Source organism: Scylla paramamosain, chromosome 26 (assembly GCF_035594125.1).
Source record: "Scylla paramamosain isolate STU-SP2022 chromosome 26, ASM3559412v1, whole genome shotgun sequence".
Classification (NCBI taxonomy): Eukaryota; Metazoa; Arthropoda; class Malacostraca; order Decapoda; family Portunidae; genus Scylla; species Scylla paramamosain.
This window is the reverse complement of record NC_087176.1, coordinates 1,331,245-1,351,160: the sequence shown is the minus strand read 5'-3', so window position 1 is coordinate 1,351,160 and position 19,916 is coordinate 1,331,245. Positions and strand designations below refer to the sequence as shown.

The 19,916-nt window shown below is 45.3% G+C and overlaps 4 protein-coding genes and 1 long non-coding RNA gene across 8 annotated transcripts; 4 read left to right on the top strand and 1 right to left on the bottom strand.

Moving 5' to 3' along the window:
* The first annotated feature begins 522 nt into the window (after positions 1-522).
* LOC135113483 (glutamate receptor ionotropic, delta-1-like) lies at positions 523-4,780 on the top strand. The gene is made up of 8 exons (XM_064028722.1): positions 523-619; positions 743-837; positions 966-1,730; positions 2,702-2,860; positions 3,045-3,135; positions 3,285-3,938; positions 4,325-4,505; positions 4,644-4,780. Exons 3-8 carry the CDS (start codon positions 1,681-1,683, stop codon positions 4,778-4,780), a joined length of 1,272 nt encoding a protein of 423 aa, XP_063884792.1. The 5' UTR covers positions 523-619; positions 743-837; positions 966-1,680.
* Positions 4,781-4,884: 104 nt separating this feature from the next.
* On the top strand, positions 4,885-6,291 carry LOC135113551 (uncharacterized). Its single transcript, XR_010274876.1, has 3 exons — positions 4,885-5,078; positions 5,585-5,697; positions 6,130-6,291. It is a non-coding gene; the product is annotated as an uncharacterized LOC135113551 (long non-coding RNA).
* LOC135113550 (probable glutamate receptor) lies at positions 5,940-12,516 on the bottom strand. 4 transcript variants are annotated; one of them, XM_064028810.1, is made up of 10 exons: positions 12,302-12,516; positions 10,604-11,430; positions 10,031-10,370; positions 8,700-9,721; positions 8,389-8,479; positions 7,581-8,219; positions 7,173-7,353; positions 6,573-6,672; positions 6,347-6,473; positions 5,940-6,219 (listed from the first exon to the last, which is right to left on the bottom strand). In XM_064028810.1, the coding sequence occupies exons 4-10, from the start codon at positions 8,885-8,887 to the stop codon at positions 6,136-6,138; spliced, it is 1,410 nt and encodes a 469-aa protein (XP_063884880.1). In that variant the 5' UTR covers positions 8,888-9,721; positions 10,031-10,370; positions 10,604-11,430; positions 12,302-12,516; the 3' UTR covers positions 5,940-6,135. The 4 variants fall into 4 exon arrangements, with proteins under 4 accessions (XP_063884880.1, XP_063884881.1, XP_063884879.1 ...); XM_064028811.1 differs by lacking the exon at positions 12,302-12,516 and having other exon boundaries at positions 7,581-7,801; positions 7,934-8,219; positions 10,604-12,290; XM_064028809.1 differs by lacking the exon at positions 12,302-12,516 and having other exon boundaries at positions 10,031-10,147; positions 10,252-10,370; positions 10,604-12,290.
* A 1,232-nt stretch (positions 12,517-13,748) lies between these two features.
* Positions 13,749-15,108, top strand: LOC135113871 (monocarboxylate transporter 10-like). The gene is made up of 3 exons (XM_064029492.1): positions 13,749-13,775; positions 14,064-14,252; positions 14,544-15,108. Exons 1-3 carry the CDS (start codon positions 13,749-13,751, stop codon positions 14,922-14,924), a joined length of 597 nt encoding a protein of 198 aa, XP_063885562.1. The 3' UTR covers positions 14,925-15,108.
* Positions 15,109-15,646: 538 nt separating this feature from the next.
* Positions 15,647-18,502, top strand: LOC135113874 (uncharacterized). The gene is made up of 3 exons (XM_064029493.1): positions 15,647-16,463; positions 17,166-17,357; positions 17,846-18,502. The coding sequence occupies exons 1-3, from the start codon at positions 15,947-15,949 to the stop codon at positions 17,983-17,985; spliced, it is 849 nt and encodes a 282-aa protein (XP_063885563.1). The 5' UTR covers positions 15,647-15,946; the 3' UTR covers positions 17,986-18,502.
* The last annotated feature ends 1,414 nt before the right edge of the window (positions 18,503-19,916 follow it).

Sequence of the window (19,916 nt, the reverse complement as noted above, 5' to 3'; positions counted from 1 at the left end):
AGCATGTTTGTCTCCATGTGGATTGGTGGTAAGTCCGCTCGAACCATCGCGCGGGAGACGGGCGTGAGTCCCTCCACAGTGTGCAGGTGGATCAACCGCTGGAAGCAAGAAGGGAATGTTGATAACCACAAGCCCTTGAAGATGATCTACGCTGTCTAAGCGTCTGTTGTTTGAAGGTTTATAGACGGAATGGTCCATGCTGTGTCCTCAGTGTCGTGCAGAGGATGCACTAAGTTCCTCTGCGCCATGTTCTGTTATTCCCATGCACCACAACATTGTTGCCACAAGACTTTTGCTGCTAAAAAAAAAGCTGTATTTGCCTCAATATGATTGACAGTTGTAGTGCAAGTTTGTTGGGTAAATAAAATCATATATTTGTACAATACTCTTCATATTTTCTTCACCTATCACCTTCACCTTTAAAGGTGTCTTTATCACAGTTATCATCATCGTATGTCTCGACATTTATATGAATGGACGTGATAAGACGAGTAGAATAGACTAAATATTGGTGTTGTGACAGCGCGCAACACCGCTGTCATGAGAGCGGTCACGCTGGTGTCGGTGGCGGTGCTGGCCAGCTGCACGCAACGGGCACACGCAAAGTTCCTCCTTCCACGTGAGTCATGAGTTATCTCGCTGTCTTGTTGTTTGTAAAAGTATACATTTATGTTTATTATCACGTAAAATGAAAACTGATCACCTTGGTGTTCACTCTAATGCATTCTATTTTCTTTAACAGACAATGAAAAATATAATGCGTTCCAATCCGTGGAATCCATTACACGACACCTGACGTGTCGACACATGACGTTGCTGCTGACTGACGGGCGGCAGGTGAGAAAAAAGGAAGTAAAAAGAAGGAAAAAAGAAAAGACAATGGCATGTACAAAAAAAAATATGAAGACACAAATATTGCTCCGTTATTTATATTTACTGCTCTTCATCCTTCATATTTCCCTCAGGAGGTAGAGGCGGTGCGGGCGCCGCAGGGCGTCACTGTCTTCCACCTGGAGGGTAACAACCTAGCCGGCAACGTCACGCCGCCTCATCTACAGACGACGGTCGAGGAAGTTCGGCAGGTTGGCGTCTGCCCGGGGAAGACTAAGACATATTGTCGCGTATATACAATATTCTTATTACTTATTCATTTAATATTATTTTGATTCCATTTTTATTTATATACTTTTTAAGAAAAATCTTAATCCCATAACCGCTACAGCTGGGAGGGGCGTGGCACTGCCTGGTGGTGGTGGTGGTGAGTGATGACCCAGCCTTCCTCGCCGCCTTCGCTCACCTGTCACTCAGGCATCACGCCCTCAGGTGGTCCACGAGGATCCTTGTTCTCACTCGCCTCCCTCTCAGCCACCTTGGCGGCCTGCACGGCCTTCTCTCTAACAGGAACGCCATGCTGCTGCACGTGCATAAGGGCGAGGAGGGCGTCAGGTGATGAAACTCGGCCACCGCCAAACTGCACCTGTTTAGTGAACATTTTGGTGTTGGCCGTCATTATCTCTCGTCGTAATGAGTGAAATAAAGGTTTATTGTAAAGCCTTTAACCTTTTTATTCCATAATTTCTCTAACACAGATCGGTCAGTCGCGTGGGCGTGTTGGTGTGGCAGCCGTACAGCGCCCCCGGCAGCACACCCCAGAGGGTGGCCACCTGGACGCCACACGGGATGCTAACTCTCACATCAGACAAATCACTTTTTCCCAATAAGTTTTATGTGTGTGTATAAAACTTCCATCGTAAATCACTGTGAAAAGTCCCAATGATTTTTCGTACTGATGTCCAGCACAACAAACGCAATACATTATGTTACAGGAAAATAGAGAAACAGAAATAATAGACCCACTGAAGGCATCTGATGGAGGGCTGGTTAGTTCTGTGGAAGAGATGAGTGAAAATAAGACTCCGGTAAATTCAGAGAACGAGAAAGATTTAGGAGAAATAGTTAGCTCTGATCTCCGTCTAAGAAAACAATGCACAGAGGCCAGAAATAAAGTAAATCTGGTATTAGGATTAATTTTTAGGAGTGTTAAAAGTAGAAGTTTTTAAGTGTTAAAAGTAATCCCGAAGTTACATTAAAGATAAATTTGGAGCTGGTTAAACCTCATCTAGGCTATGATGCACACTTCTGGTTTCCATATTACAGGAAGGATATAAGTCTGTTAGAATCAGTGCAAAGAATGACTAAAAGGATACAGGGGATAAGCAGTATTATTTACGAAACGAGACTGTTGTTTTTAACTTTACATCCTTTAGAGAGGCGTAGATTAAGAAAGGACCTGATAGAGATCTTTAAGTGGTATAGGGGATATAACAAGGGAGACGGAATTCTTAGGATCAGCAATCAGGACAGAACAAGAAATAACGGGTTTAAGCTTAAAAAGTTAGGCTTAAGAAAGAGACGGGAAGGAATTGGTACTCAAATAGTAGTAAATGAATTAAATAGATTCAGTAATCAGGTTGTTAGTGCTGAGTCATTAGGGAGCTTTACAAGATTAAACAAATTTATGGATGAGGATAAGAGGTGAAAATGGTTGGTATGTTTCATACAGGGACCGCCACGTGTCAGCCTGGTGGCTTCTTCCAGCTTCCCTTATTTTCTTATGCTTTTTTTTTTATTATCGGCTCACTGCATCATCAAAACGCATCACCCTCTGTTTCATCTGTGTGTCCCCTGCACCGCGGCGCAGGTTTGGCTCAGCCCCGACCCTCACGGTGGCCATCGAGGTGCTGCCTCACAACAGGATATCGTGGCTGGAGGACCCAGACGCGCCTGGCGGTCGTCGCCTGCTTTACTCGGGATACGTGGACAACATCGTGAGGCACTTCGCCAAGGCGCTCAACTTCACGTTAGTCTATGTCTGCCACTGCACAAATATGTTTCTTCAAGCCATACATGCGATTTTGTGTTACAGCTGCCACATATTACTGCTCTTTTCAGTAAAGCAACTATTGATATCAATATAAATATTTACATGTTTCATTGTTCAGGAACTTATATTCCTTGTAATGCTTACTTACACGATGGTGCAGGCCGCTGTATGCGCTGTCGCCCGAGAGAACCTTCGGCACCAGGCTGCCTGACGGGTCCTGGACGGGCCTGATAGGCATGGTGGTGCGCCAGGTGAGCCACGGCGCCCTTACGTGTCTGAGTCTTACACACAGAGACACAACAAGGATCACCATGGAGTGATAAATATATTGTAATTTTTACCTTCACTGACCACTCACCACCACCACCACCTCCCATTACTGACGGTCACACTCACGCAGGAGGCAGACTTCGCGCCGGGCCCCTTCATCATCAGTCCCGTGCGGAGAGAGGCGGTGGACCATTCAACAATACTGCGTAATGGAAACCTGAGGATACTGAGCGGCCTGTCAAGACTGACGATTGACCCGTGGGGCTTCCTGCTGCCCCTCACGCCCCTGGTGTGGGCAGTCACCCTGGCGGCGTTGCTGGGGGTGCTCCTCCTCCTGCAACTGTTTCCATCCTGCCTGCCCGGCAGGTCGCTCCTCCACGGCGGCTGGTCTGACAACACCTTCAGCCCTGTGCGCGTCCTCCTGCAGCAAGGTGAGGCCTCGGGGACCGTGCAGGGCCCCTCCTGCTGGAGGCTGCCTTGCGTCTTGAAGGTTTCCGTGCTCTCAGGGAGCAGCAGTCGTGCCATAATGAAGACTAACTCTGCCTCACTCACTCCCAACGCAGACGTGGTGAGGCCTGCGGAGTGGTGGTGGTGGGAGCGTCTGGTGCTGGGGCTGTGGATGCTGACGACGCTGGTGCTGGCCAAGAGCTACTCCGGCAACCTCATGTCCCTGCTGGCTGTCAAGTATCTGCCGCAGCCCTTCCAGACCCTGAGGGACATTCTGGATCACCCGCACGTCGCCATGATAGGACAAAAACATTCTAATTTTGAGCAAAATCTTAGGGTAAGATTCATCTACAATGAGAAGAAATATTCAAAATGTAACAAACCAGGCCGCTGTGGTGCAGCGATTCCTCGCGCGCATTAACGGCGGAGCGGCCTCAGCCGCATGGGTTCGAATCCGGGCCACGGTCCGAGGTTAAGAAGGGCATCCACTCGGAGTAACAGTTCCCAAATGCCACAACCACAGTCCTTCGCAAGGAGGCACCGTCCACACCAAACTAGACTAGGGAAACCTGACGAACCATTTCCGGTGTGAATTCATGCAACATCTGTCACGATTTCATCAGATTATTCTCTTTATTTTTTTGATAAAATAAAGTTTGAATCCCTTCCAAGTCTACATGAAACAGATTATCCCATCAGTTTGACTTCGCCTAATTTCTCCAGGACGTCAAGTCAGGCTTGTTCAAGGAAGTAGCGAGTCTTGAAGGCAAAGGTCGCCTGGAGTTCCACACGCAGTCACAGTACCTGAAGAGTCTGGACAACCTGGTGAGGCGAGGACACCACGTGCTTGTTGATGTGGACGTCAATCTTAAAAGTCTTATTGGCTTAGACTTCTCGCAGGAAGGTATTGCGTTCATTATCATTTATCATTATAATCTTTTACCAGCCTGAGACAGCTCTAGCTGCACCACAAACACGGATGCTTTAGTATTATATACTCGTAATTAAATGCTGTATCCCTTCTGATGGTCCTTTTTTTCAGGTCAGTGTGACTTCTACATATCAAGAGACGGCTTCTTACCGTATTCCGCTGTCATGATCTTCCAAAAGACGAGTCCGCTCACCCAGTCGTTCAACAAAAGGCAAGGGGTCGCATCTTGTCAAACACATAATGCCTAGTAGAATAAAATACAACTCCATGTGTGTAACACTTTTATTTATATTCTTTATTTGACATTTTGTTTGAAGGTGCACGATAAATACAGAAAATTCATACTCTACGCTTTATATGTTAATTCTTTTAGAAGAATCTTTTGGTTTACATTTGTTTCACCTGAACACGTTTTACAGACTACGGTCAGCAATTGAACAGGGACTCATATCGTACTGGATGGAGAACGTTCCGAATTTTACAGAGTGTGAAAACGTTCCAAAGAAGATGTTGGTGACCTCTCACATCTCGCTGTCTAACATCTGGGTGAGAGACAAATCCTTGATGGATTACATGGATTATCATTATTATTTATTTATTTATCTTTTTTATGGAAAAAGGCACAGGCAAGAGAAAAAAAAAAAGGTTCAGTTGAGTGCCGGTCCCAAAAATAATAAAAAAAAAAATTATCATCGAATATTGGAAGGTACGTGCCTTGAAACCTCCTTGAAAGAGTTCAGGTCATTGGAAGGAGGAAATACAGAAGCAGACAGAGACTTCCAAAGTTTACCAGAAAAAGGGATGAATGACTGGGAGTACTGGGTAATGCATTAGAGAGATGGAGAGAATAGGAGTGAGAGAAAGTAGAAAGACTTGTGCAGCGAGGTTGTGGCAGGAGGAGGGGCATGCAGTTAGCGTGAAAATAATGGTAGAAGATAGCAAGAGAGACAACACTGCGGCGATGAGAGAGAGGGTGAGCACAGTCAGTTAGGGGATGAGTGTACAGTAATGAGATGTTGCACCATAGTACCCTCTCCTGTCCTGCGCCTCAGGGAGTGTTTGCGGTGCTGGCCGGGAGTCTGGTGGCCGGGCTGCTGGTCTTGGTGGTAGAGGTGGCTGTCACCCGCGGAATAAGATTTTAATCGATACAACTCCTCCATGAACGGTAAATATGTTGGGATGGCACTTCTCTCTCTCTCTCTCTCTCTCTCTCTCTCTCTCTCTCTCTCTCTCTCTCTCTCTCTCTCTCTCTCTCTCTCTTTCTATTCTTTTCTCTTTGTCTATCTCTTCCATATCTGCTTTCTTGTTTCCGATGTGTCCTTCTGTCTCTGTCTGTCTGTCTCTGTCTGTCTGTCTGTCTGTCCAAATCTCTCTCTCTCTCTCTCTCTCTCTCTCTCTCTCTGGGCGTGACCCCTGCAGTAATACCACACTTAGGACTGCTGCCATAAAGAGGGAAAAGAAACAAGAGGCATAAACTCAGGGATGATTCCAGTAAATAACTTTACTTTCAGTACAGCATGAAACTGAAAAGATACCATGCAACAATACAAATGAAGACTTTGCGACATTATCATTTGATCGTAACGTTGTCTTTCAGGTGCGTTCAGGTGAGATAGTGTGCCACGATCTCCGCCAAGAGGACCACAGCGCCGGCACCCAGACCGAGACTCAGCAGCACGTACACAATCTGCAACACACGACTCAGCAGCTCCCGAAGAGACAGCACGGTGCAGCAATACAAGTGCGAGGAAGAGTCACTGCCATATGTTATCACCAAATGTGCACGAAGCCAATAAAGTAAAGACGGTCATTACCCAGATGTGGCTGGATGAAAACGGCTCATTGTGAACCTTTATTTTTGATGGGCTGTCGCAAATGGTGTAGTTTGGGACGCTTTCCATCCAGTACCTGATGAGTCCTGCCTCGGTGAGCGGCAGCACCCTGGCAGGTTACTCGCGTTACTGTGTTGGTTACGTAATGTAAGGATGGCTTTTTGACAAGTGAATATAAAGCATGTTTTCATACTCGTATATGTCTTACCACCTGTCGATGCTCTGTATGAGAGGGTCCGTCTTGTGGCTTATTAACGAGGAGGAGAAGGGCAAGAATCCATCTCTAGATAAATAGAAGTCACATCGGCCTGTTCAAGGAAGGGATTCCATAAATACACATAGGTTTTTCCTTATCAATATCCAAAAATGTTCTAATAATAATTAAGATATCAAGCACGGAGCTCACTGAAAAACTGCTCAACGGAATATTTTGCCACATTAAAAAGCACAGGCGCGTTTCACCTTCACAAGACATTTCCCATTGCAGTTTTGTATAATCTTTGTACTGTTCTGTTTTGGGGCTGATATTTTCAGCGCGCTTTTTTTTTTTTTTTCCTAGCTGTGATTTTGTTGTCCTGGCCAGTTCCATTCTTGCATAAAAGCAAACAAATGACTAACGAAAGAAAAGTGTGCGTCCAGCGTCTGTCAATTAATAGTAACCATAATGAAAACTGACTTCATTAACAGTTCACACTTCACCAATTACGCCTCAAACAAAAAATTCCACAAAATGTGATAAATGTTTCCCGATCACTCGTACACATCACTCCATTACGAAGCAACAGGCCGCTGCACACTGGAAGGCTACCTGTGGTTGAGTAGTCGCGTGCTAAAAGGCTTGTGATCGTGATGTCAGCGTCGGCAAGCACGTGGCGTCCTCTCCTTACGAAAGTGTCGAGGCTCCACGGGAACTGTGCCTGTCCGTGGAACAACAGGCGGCCTTCCTTCTCCAGTTCCGCCACCTCGTGAAACACGCCGGACTTGGCGGCCTAACACAGTAATCATATTATTATTTTACACTCTTCCTACTCAACACTAACGACTTTACTCGATGGTCACCTGCCAAACTACCAGCATGCTACCTAATGGGTGCATCACTGCCGGCTAGATAAGGATATGCACACATGCAGAATTTAAAGCTCCTGCAAACCTAATCAAACAAGAACAAAACAAATAAAATATCACAATTTTTCTGTTCAATGCACAGGATGCTAACTCTGATGTACTGCTCAGGGAGGGAAAATTTCTGCCATATGATGGACACACTAGGATGATCGACGACGTCCTGTAGGGTCTGGAAGGGCTGCGGCAGGTACTTGACAGCCAGCAGGGACATGAGGTTGCCGGCGTAGCTCTTCGTCAGCACCAGCGTCGTCAGCATCCACAGCCCCAGCACCAGACGCTCCCACCACCACCACTCCACGGGCCACACCACGTCTGCGTTGGGGGTGAGTGAAGCAGAGTTAGTCTTCATTATGGCACGACTGCTGCTCCCTGAGAGCACGGAAACCTTCAAGACGCAGGGCAATCCATGGCAGTAGGGGCCTAGCACGGTCATCGAAGCCTCACCTTGCTGCAGGAGGACGCGGACAGAGCGGGAGCCGCCTCGGCCTAGCACTCTGCCGAGCAAGAAAGAGGAGGGCAGCAGCAGAATAGCGCACACCATTAGCAGCGTGATGAGCGTAGCCGCCCACACCACGGGAGTGAGGGGCAGGAGGAAACCCCACGGGTCTGTCTCTAACCCTCCACGTCCACCAACAATCTTCACCCTTCCACTCCAGAGAGGTATTGTGAAGTCCGCGACTTCTGCACGGATGGGCGACATCGCGATGGGAGCGGCGCCGAGGTCCACTTCCTGACAAGGCCAGAATTTTGCCTGAAATTCACTGATGTCATCAGGCGCCACAGACACGGGCAGGTGCTGCCTTCTGCACCAGGGCGTGAGAGGCAGAGGGAAGCCCCACGCATCTATTTTTGTCTCTGATTGCTTCAGTGGACTCGATAAAGCCTGGAGCTGTGCTTACCTCCCGCGCCACCAGGCCCATCATGCCAGTCCAGGTGCCATCGGGAAGCTTGGTGCCGAAGGTCCTTCCAGAAGCCAACATGTACCTGATCCTTGAGGAATATGTGGCTCGCATCACAGTCAGAACACTACCGCCATACCATGACACCTGTATCTCAGCTGCTGTCTATATTAATCATTTATTCATCTGTGTGTGTGTGTGTGTGTGTGTGTGTGTGTGTGTGTGTGTGTGTGTGTGTGTGTGTGTGTGTGTGTGTGTGTGTGTGTGTGTGTGTGTGCGCGCGCGCGCTAGGCTAGTGTAAAGGGGCTTACGTAAAGTTAAGGGCTTTTGAAAAATATCGAGCAACGTTGTCCAAGGCTCCCTCAACAATGAGGCGCCGCCCCTCGGGAACACTCGGGTCATCCTCCCACCGCATCGTGTGGTAAGGGATGACCTGGATTGCCAGCAGAAGTTCCGGTCCGTGACTAAATCTGTGCACGTTCAATAAGAGGGCAGTCATGGAAAAAAAGCCGTGAATAAAACGAAGCTAAGCATGGAGAGCACAGTGTAGAGGGATAAACAAGGGAACGTGCGCAAGATGATGACTACTGAAAAGTACTAAGGCCATGTGTTACGTGTCTTCTGGTATTCTCACCGTCAAATATTTTAAAGAATGTGAATGATATCGAGGTCTGAGTTACTACTAACTTCCTGTACTTGTCAGGGAAGAGAGGAAGACGAGACAGGAGGGCGAGCCCTTCCCGCGTGTCCCACGAGGCTACTCTGACAGGCCGCGTGTGTGGCGCCACGTAAGGCACCAGCATGTACACGTTCCCTCTGCCAGCAAGAATCACTCTGTGGCGATGCTTTACGACGATTTACAGCGGCATCCCCCCAGACATTACATAATTCAGCTTTCCTTAAACCCTTATGTAAATTGTTTCATTGCAGTCATGAAAGAAAAATGCTGATAGTTTTTTTTTTTGTTTCTTCTTTAACTTTTGAAATAATTACCGTAAGATTATGACTATTGACTAAAACATTTCACAATTTTCCCTATTTCCAAGAACGTATATGTGACAGAACCTTTCCTGTTAATGGCTGGAGTAACATTTAGAATGGAAATTAACCTCATGACTTCTTTGACGCCTGTGACGAGGAGCAGCATGGCGTTCCTGGTGGAGAGAAGGCCGTGCAGGCCGCCAAGGTGGCTGAGAGAAAGGCGAGTAAGGAAAAGGATCCTCGTGGACCACCTGAGGGCGTGACGCCTGAGTGACAGGTGAGCGAAGGTGGCGAGGAAGGTTGGGTCATCACTTACCACCACCACCACCAGGCACTTCCACGCCCCTCCCAGCTATGGAGGAATTAAAAAATTCAGCTCCAGATCACTGTATGAAATTGCATTACATTTTTCTCTCTTCGTTTCTCTTTTCCATGATATATATATATATATATATATATATATATATATATATATATATATATATATATATATATATATATATATATATATATATATATATATATATATATATATATATATATATATATATATATATATATATATATATATATATATATATATATATATATATATATATATATATATATATATATAGCTTGTTTTTCTTTTTTTTTTTCAGCAACGCCAAGAGTGACGAACCCATTGCACGTGGTCCACGGACCGGGACAGCCCCTCCTCCGTCACGTTGCCGTCCCCGCCGCGCACCGCCGCCTCCAACACCACGGCGCCGCGCGATGCTCGCTTTTCAAGCAACATCTGGCACCATACATCAGGTTTATGAACAGCTGCTAAGGTGTTCAATACTCTATAAGTGACAGGTGTTAATACAGCTGTATATCTGTATGTCTGTATGGGCGTACCTTCACCTGTGTGTGGATCATGTTGGTAGCATCAAGCAGCAACGAGAGCGTGCAGCGCTGCAGTTCCTGCACCAACACTGCCTCCACGCCATCCGCTGCCAGGGCTTCTTCAGGATCACCTGTTTTACACACATTATATATATATATATATATATATATATATATATATATATATATATATATATATATATATATATATATATATATATATATATATATATATATATATATACACACACAGACACACACACACACAGTATATCCACCCCTAAGTTTTTTAGGCAATCTATGCGTTATGGATAGCAAATTTAAGTGTGTGTGTGTGTGTGTGTGTGTGTGACGCGAGGTTTACCTGCCAGGCGTGGGTGTGAGGCAGCGTGAAGAACACTGTGCACCATAACAAACAACACTGCGCGTGTCACCATCAGGTAAGCTACAGGAAGATAAATAATCCTGTGTTACAATCAACTCAAACCTGAAGTCACCGCTGTGGTGCAACAGACATCACCTCATGCCGACTATCAGGACACACCACGAGAGAGGTCAAGGATACTGATATGTGAGTCATCAAGGACAGAACACTTTAATACCAGCAGTCTTTATAACGGAAGAAAATCTTGTACAAATCACCACACACTACAAATATTTGCACATCAATCTTTCACCTCGTGAGCGCCACGTGATAGAATTCGTCGCCCAATATACAGCATTCTCACTCACTGTAAGCAAGACCGCCTGGTGCATTACAACTACATCTGGTAGCAATACCTTCACTTCATGCATGAGTACTGACTGGAATACAAGTGCCTCGCGTCACGTGACAAGACAGGTTGGAGTTGGTGGCTGGCCTAACTCAAGCTTCCCGTGTGCTTATGAATCGGTGCTCTAAAGGAAACGGGACAGGAACACCGGCTGAACACGTGGCCCTCCTGCTTCCACCGCCTGATCCATCGATTAACGGTGGAGGGACTGACGCCAATCCTGCGGGCGATGGAAGAAGACGATTCTCCTTCAATCCACAACATAATGATCGTGATGCGCTCCCACTCCTCGGTAGGTTTGAAGGGGCACCGTGAAGCCACGGACGTCTCAGGCACGCGCACCGCCTCCCTGAGTGCCTCTCTCCCCGGGTAACTAAAGGCACCGTACATTATCCCAGGCTCATAAGCGACGCGACACCTGTGCACCATCAGACGAGAGGGAAATGGGATGCCTGTAAGGCTTGTGAATTGTGAAGCATAGTGAGTATGTCATTAGTCAATCACAGGAGTAATAAAGGTAATACAAAATGAGTAAAATAATAATCCTAATCATTGATCATTTATTGCCGTTCATTTATTTATTTCATCAGAGAATATGGATCGGGAATGTTACATTAATTGTCTCGTTAGGGAATTCTAAAAGAGGATTAGATAAAATGTATGGCCGGAGATGATAGAAGAGTATAGTCAGGTATGTTTAAAGTACAAGGGACTGCCACGTGAAGGCCTCGTGGTGTTGCAGTTTTTGTTATATTTGTATGTTCTGTCTCCATTGGAAAGTGGTCGCATTGGAATCTATTAGCTTAAAGTAAATCGACAATAAAAACACTGAAATTTCGTGACAGTTCATACCTACTTTGCTTTCGCGATCATTGCTAAACTGTTCAATTTTGCTTTACCATTAGAGGCGCATCAACACTAAAAGCGAAGAGTACTGTATACTGACATTCCGACATTTTACTCGAATGAATCATACTGAGTCTAGTCGAATCATTAACCTCGACCACTGACAATTACATCACCATTACTGACCATTACTGACCCCGCATTCCACCACGAGTGAATTATTCAAAGACGCGCTGCTGCTTATGTTTTCATGATGATCTCCACTACCAACAGCAACCAAACTGCAACTCCCCGCGGCACAGCGATGAGTGACTGAGACAAGCGGTACGCACACTGACTCTAACATTACAGCAATATAAGGAAGCACAGAACACAATAAGTAAGGCCACAGTGAGGTAAAGATTCGGTAATGGGACCACTGGAAAGATCACATAGACAAGTACCTTATTTGTTAAGTGCTGGCGAGGCGAGTGTTAGGCGAATGTTACCCTGTGTTCTGCTAGACCCAAAGGCCGCGGGAGAGAAGGCAGGTGTTGCTCTCACGTCACGAAGCTGCAGACACCACTCTCCGTACACAGGGGTTCCTTATATCTGTCGTGAACGTCATGCGTGGAGCAACAAACACACACTTTGCGTCAATAAACTACAAGCCGAAGAGATCAATAGTATTCTTTAATAATGAGTCTTTGTGTGAGTGTCTTTGTTGTACTACTTTTGTCTAATTTTTTTTTTTTTTTTTTGTCGTTTCAACATTTCCCTCCACTTGGTTAATGAAAGGCTTAGGAGCTGAAGTCCTCGAGGCGCCGAGGGAAAGTGAAAGTGTCAAGACTGAGAAATGAATGGATATATAATAATGATGTTTTCCGTATATCATTTAATTTCGTTTTCTATGAGGCCAACGAACGTGGCTTCTTGTGGCTATGTTTCACTTCAAATATTCTTGATTCGCCTTGGAAATAGCTCTCTTCATCACCTCATGGGAAGGGAATGAGTGCAACAGACGCTGCACAATTCCACAAGTAAAAATCTGAATACAAAGTCAAACACATACTGTGAATCAATGTTTGTAAGAATACTTATTAAGAACATTCATGAATTGACTGACGTATTTTCAATTTCTGTTTTTTACATGCATTTGTGTTTGCTTCAGTTAAGCGTGGCGGCAGATGGTGAAAGGCATTCTTCGCTATGAATATCTTGCAGCTGCGCCATCACAGCTGCACTACGATATTGCAATAGAAGCGTCATGACTCATGCCATTACCGATATTATAATGATTACAATTATTCTTCCTCTTACTCGACGCATATGAATACTTTGCTTTAGTAACTTGATTTCTTGGAACAATAACTTGAACAAATTAGATTTTGATATTACATTAGAATACATTATAATAAGAAAGATCTATTCCTATAAAAGAACAATAGTTTACTGCTATTAGTTCACTGAGATAAGGACGACTGTCTTTAACCCTTCTACTGCTGTGGCTATCCTGTGTTGATGATCAGAGCACTAAGGGTTTGTTTGCCTGGACACGCTGAGACATGGGAGAGAGTAAGAGGTTGCTTGTGTTTTTCTTAGCTGCAAACTGCTAAAATCTTTGTAGCCCAACAATAAGAGTCCAAAACGTTGCATGTGATTATAAGAGAGAGTATCTAGCAGTGAAAGATTTAGACATAAGCCAAGCACAAGTCACAGTTTGCTTGGCTGTGACGGAAGGAGCACCACACTGTCGCCTGTTGGTCTTGCCTCTGCCAGCGCCAGTGAACCTAACAGTGGCCGGGGCTTTTGTCCATTGGCTTCATGTTCTGCCACGACCCTCGACTCCTGACTCCTGACGTGGTCGCGTGAAGCAGAAGCGTTCAGCTCGCCACAGCTGCGCCCGCCGCCATGCAGGTGTGGACCACGAGCGGGCAAGTGTGCGGGAAGCAGCGTTAGAGCAGGTCAAAATTGGATGGACGTAGGCGGACTGCCGAGGTTGGAGGATGAAGGTACAGCGCTCACTTCACCCACCAGTTTATTCATCGGTGTCGCACTGAACACAGCCCCGACTAGCGCCATGCACGGCGACCAGTGACGCGGAGGTCCACAATACTCGTACACTGAAAGATAACGATGAGTGAAGAAAGTTAGTGTTCCTTTCGTGCGGCTGTGGACGTCTTGTTGGCTTCCTGTGCTGGAGAACGCTTTCCCTCCAATTTCCAGAACATGTCTCTCAAAACAGAGAATTCTCCCCTGCTTGACGGGTACGCTGACCTGGAGAGACCTGGACAGAGAGAAAAGGACAAGAATGCAGAGGAGAAACCGCTGCTTGGGGAGGACACTTCAGATGAGGACTGCGCCCCTAACGGAGGCTGGGGCTGGCTGGTGACCCTGGCTGGCTTCGTGATTTGGGTGAGATAAATATGATCCTTGCATCGTGTTTCTTCTCTCCTGGCAAATATCGGTGTGTTGCTCCTTTTCCATTTTCAGTCTTTTATCTTGTTATTATTTTTTTCCATAATTTGAGAAGGATTGTTTGTAAATTACCTTTTCCTTAGGCATGGTAAGTTAGAAAAGATAAGTTGCTTAAAGTGGCATGAACCTGACAGTTTTCTTTCGCTTTATGACGTCAGGAGGATGTCAGAAGTTAAGTATACTCCAAGACGCAAAGACTAATAAGACTTCATGACGTTAGAAAGATGACAAAAAGTGTCACACAATTACTTAAATTATACTTTTGGACTTCACGACGTCAAGAAACTGTCACAAGACTCCCTCACACACATCCTTCCTCCCAAACAGCTCCTGAACGGCTCCTGCAGCGCCGTATTCGGGGTGCTCTTCTCTGGCTTCCTCATGGACCTCGGGGTGTCCTCCTCCACCACCGCCTGGATCCAGAACCTCACCTTCGTGCTCTCCAACTTCTGTTGCTACTTGCTGGACCCGCTGGTGGAGGAGTTCGGGTGGCGGCGCGTGGGCCTGGCCATGGGCGTCATGAATGGGTGTGGTCTGGCTCTCTCCGCCTTCGCCAATTCCGCTCATTATCTGTTCTTCTCCTACACTGTGATGGCGGGTGAGTTGTGACACCGCTCGCTCAACAACTAAACCATTATCGTAAGGGTAAAGGAAAGCTGCCAAAGGTCAACAAGTCTACACGTGGCAGTCTCTGTCTAAAATATGACTTAAGGACACACAAACGTAAGAAAACAAAGGAAACCACTATTAAGTCAGGCCAACACGTGGTGTACTCATGTCTACTTATCATCTATATCCATGAATTTATCTAGTCTTTAAAAGCTCTCAATTGGCTGTTCGCTAACAACCTGATTGCTGAGTGTCTTTCAGTCATCTCTGCCTCTGAAGGAATGCAAAAGTTTAATAAGCATGTTTTGTTTCTTCAGTAACCTGGCCGAGATTATATTTGTATGGTCTAAAAGTATTTAATTTTTTGCCTCTCTGTTTTTCTCTCTCCCAGCTACCGCCCGTGTGGCTCACTAATAATTCGGCACATGATTACCTTCGCAAGTGTTCATTTATTAGTTAATCCAAAGCTACGTTGGGTTAGTTTACGTAAGGGTTAGCACGCATTCCACGCGTCCACCCACACTGTGAAAAATTAGTAAAACAACATAAATTAAAAGAATTGCTAGATCATGAAAAAAAAAATGTTTGGCAGCCAGCCAGTCTTCGCTCAGGTGTTGTTCAATGGACGTACACTTGTTATCACCTTGACACACACACAGGAGACGGAATGTGGCTTATAGAATTACATATGTCGGTGAAAATGTTTAATATGGTAACTTTGTTTTTCTTACTGAATCAAGATAACTTATCAATTATTTTATTTACTGAGTAGTCTTCATGAAAAATAAAGCATTTCGCAGATCTTAATAAAGGGACAAGATAAATAAGGTTCTTTTTATAGACCAGTGCCCCTCTTACATACAAAAAAAAAAAAAAGCATTCACTACTCCAACACAACTTCGCCAAACACGGAGCCGTAGTCGTGCACTCTTCCAGGCATCCCCATCGACATCCTGCTGACGCTGACCTTCGCCGTCATCCCGCACTACTTCACCACCAAGAGGACCCTCGCCAACAGCCTCATGACCACCGGCTCCTCCTTCAGCATCATGGTCATGCCTGTGGTGGTCACCTTCCTGCTGGATGAGTACGGCTTCAAGCAGGCCACGCTCATCACCGCCGCCTTGTACTTCAACAGCTGCGTGGCTGCCATGGTCTTCCACCCCGTTGAATGGCACGCCAAGAGACCTCGTCCTTGTAGTCGAAGAAAGGTTGAGGTGAAGACTGAAAGTTCGACTCTGAAACGTGTTGCGGTTAACATCAAAGGCAATCTGAGGCTGCTGAGGTCAGGACGGGTGATCATCATCGGCCTGGTGCTCGGGATTAACGTCATGGGGCTCTTCAACTTCTACTACCTCGTGCCCTTTGCGATGAAGGCGGCGGGGCACACAGCGGACGAGGTGGGCATGTGTCTCCTGGCGGCAGGCATCACGGTGCTCGTCACAAGGTTCTGCCAGCCGCTCATCGTGATGTGGGCCAACCTCACCCACCAGACGGCGCTCATGATGGGCTCCACCATCATCGCCACCTCCACTGTCGGTGTGTATCGGTGTGGCTCTTGTTGCGTGACTCAGGTACAGCAGTAGTGTTTCACTAGGATACATTACATCACAATGTGCGGCCGATACTTATAGCATTCCTATTTGTACAAGTATCCGTAATTTTTTCTTTTTTTTTTAGGTATGTTTGTATATTAGTGAAGAATGTGTGAATTTGATGTCATTACTAAAAGTGTCATGTAAAAATAATCATATAATGTGAGAAAATTGTAGTCAGGTGCTAGAAAAAACATTATCTTGGATATCAACACGAGTCAGTCAGAGTAAAGCACTATTTCACTGCCAAGACAGATCACTTTTTTTTGCGGTTAGGTTGGGTTAAGTTTTAGATTAGGTTAGGTTAGGTTAGGTTAGGTTAGGTTAGGTTAGGTTAGGTTAGGCATGAATTTCCTGCTAAGAGAGAGTTTTTGCTTCGGAGTTAAGCAGCTTTCCTTACGTTGTTCACTGTAGTAAGTTTTTTTGGACAGAAGCTTCTTTCCGAACTGTCCTTGCGAATGCCAACTATCCAACTAACGATACCCTCCCAATAACAGAACCTTTACAATAGTTAATTAGAGACAGCATCAAATTTTAAGACAACATTTAAGTGTGTGAATCTTTTATTACCGGAGGAGACAACGGTGCCTTCTCTCCTTAACATTCTTCTTCCCCGGGTGTCTGGCGGGCTGGAGGGCGCCGGCAGTGTTCGCCTGGTCAGACACTCTAATTCAGAAAATGACCGCGTTGGGAACGTTCGGCATAGGCCACGGGTTCTTCTTCACGTCGTACAACCTGGTGATGGTGGAGGTGCTGGGCCTGCCGCTGCTGCAACCCATGCTCAGTGTGACGGGCCTCTTCAAAAGCTCCTCCTTCCTCATCTTCGGCCCGCTGATCGGTAATGCTACACTGCTCGATGCCTTTGCTTCTTTTCTGCTTCTTTGCTCCAGGACAGTTTGCTTTCTACTTCTCCTGTGTCTGATGTAGCAGTTCAAGCAGTGTTTCGATGGGAATTGGTAAGAAAACTGTTTGCATTTTTATTTTTGTTTACATTTGTTTTTGTTTTTTTTACTTGTGTTTCCTTCCAGTGTTCAATTTCAGCAATGTCTTCTGCGGATATTAGTAAGAAAATGGAAACTGTAAACTGGCATCTGTTTCTGGTCATTCTTTCACTATCAAATGCAACATAATGATTTGTATTTTCGGTGTGAATTTATAGGAGCGTCAACAGTATCAATTGTTATCCCTTCTGTGAACATTTGAACACCACCACACGCACCGCACTCATTTGTCTCTTTTCCTCAAGTCTCTTAATTGTCTGGAGTCATTACCGTTCACTAAGCAACAAGTGCGGATCAGAGTCAGCAGTGTCCCGTCTCCCCGCAGGCCTGGTGCGGGACCTGAGCGGCAGCTTCCCCGTGTGCCTCACGCTGCTGGGCGTCATCGACTTCTTCAGCATCGCCCTGTGGATCCTCATTCCCTTCGCCCGGAGGTACGACCACCGCAGGGAGCATCTGGACGAGTAACATCCAGGCCACACAAAAGAGTCGCATCCAATTCAGCGAAAATAATCATCATTCAAGGAAGACGAAAAAGACAAGACTCAGTTACGTTGTTTGTTGCAGCGCGCGTACCGAGTGTCCACGCTGAGAAGTGCTCAGCTCCTTACGAACGGAGACTGAAGCGTTTAGATGTATATTCCTTAGAAAAACGTTTGTTAAGAGGAGCTCTGATAGAAGTGTTTGGTACAGTATAGAGGATATAACAAGGCTGATCCAAGCAAAATCCTCAGGATCAGTAATCAGGATAGGCCAAGAAATAATGGGTTCAAGCTTGATAGATTTAAGAAAGAGATGCAAAGGAATTCGATTTCAAGTAGAGTAGTAGATGAATAGAACAGACTCAGTAATCGGGTTATTAGTGCCGAGTCATTAGAGACCTTTAAAAGAAGACAACAAATTATAGGATGAGGAATAATAAGTGAAAATAGGCAAGTGTGTTTTATGTAGAAACTGTTACGTTTACACCTGACGACTTATTGTATATCCCCGTATCTTATAATGTTGTTATGTGCTTATGACTGTCAAGGAGGACCACAGAGTACAGGGAAGGACTGTTCCGGGCTACACATGGGTGAAGGGTGTTTGTGAGGGTGAAGAGAGACTGAAGGAAGGTTTACAATGTGTCTTCCAAGAGCCAAACGCTTCTTTTCACGAGTACCTTTGTACCTTGTAACATTTATAACGTTCCTATTAGTGCAGTTAGCCAAATTATCAATGTACAATACGATACACTGCTCCCTCACCATTACCAGAAAAAAATGTTAATATAGCTGTGTCCACCTTCAAATATCAAGCGCCGATTAAGAGAAAACGATCAATACATTGGAGTGACTGCAGTAAACCTCAACCTTAATGGCGTATTGGATTCTTGACCCAATTATGTCAAACGAACACACATATAACGAAAATATATTGAAAACATAGACAAATATAAGGTAAAGTCTACAATAGCGACACGAAATCATAGTATAACCTCCAAAATAAAGAATGGAAAGCAAAGTCTCGATAAAATGTGTCAACTTTCATGAATAATCCTTACCTTAGATCACTCTTCAAAATTGTGACTTGGAAAACATACCTTCTTTGTCCTTTAATAAGAAAACGCACAAACGCAGGTGAAAAATGATGCGAAAATGAGCACACACATCAATATACATGAGCGGTAAACAAAATAAAGAAGAGAAGGGAATGAAAGATACTGATAGACTGTAAGAAATAAAAAAAAAAATGAAGGAAAAACAAAGGAAAGAGCAAAACTAGACGTATTCATGTTAAAACAATTAGAATATATAAAACAACATTAATTTACTACCTGCGTTCATGGTTTACGATAATCATTAGTCAATTAATAATGAGTAAAAATGCTCACGATTATCCTGCATTTACAATTTCCTTCTGATTTACGTTAATGAACAGAATCAGCAACACTTTTCTTCTTAGACCATTCCAGAGAGAGAGAGAGAGAGAGAGAGAGGAGGAGGGACGGGGAGGAGAGAGAATGTTTACAGAAGGACGTGGCCTCATGTTCGCCTCCGTTACATGGAATATTGGAGGCGAAATACCCATCTTCCTCCTTCTGCCTCCCCGTGACCCTGACCCCGTGAGAGGATATGCCCCCCCCCACACCCAGCTCAGTGACGAAAGGGGGAAGGGTTAAAGGTGGGTGTGTGCGAGAGAGAGAGAGAGAGAGAGAGAGAGAGAGAGAGAGAGAGAGAGAGAGAGAGAGAGAGAGAGAGAGAGAGAGAGAGAGAGAGAGTTTTACATTTATGCATGGTTATATAACTGGTGATGACACGACATGCATGACTCTCTCTCTCTCTCTCTCTCTCTCTCTCTCTCTCTCTCTCTCTCTCTCTCTCAATACCAGAAGTTGGAGAGAAAAAAAAATATTCGCT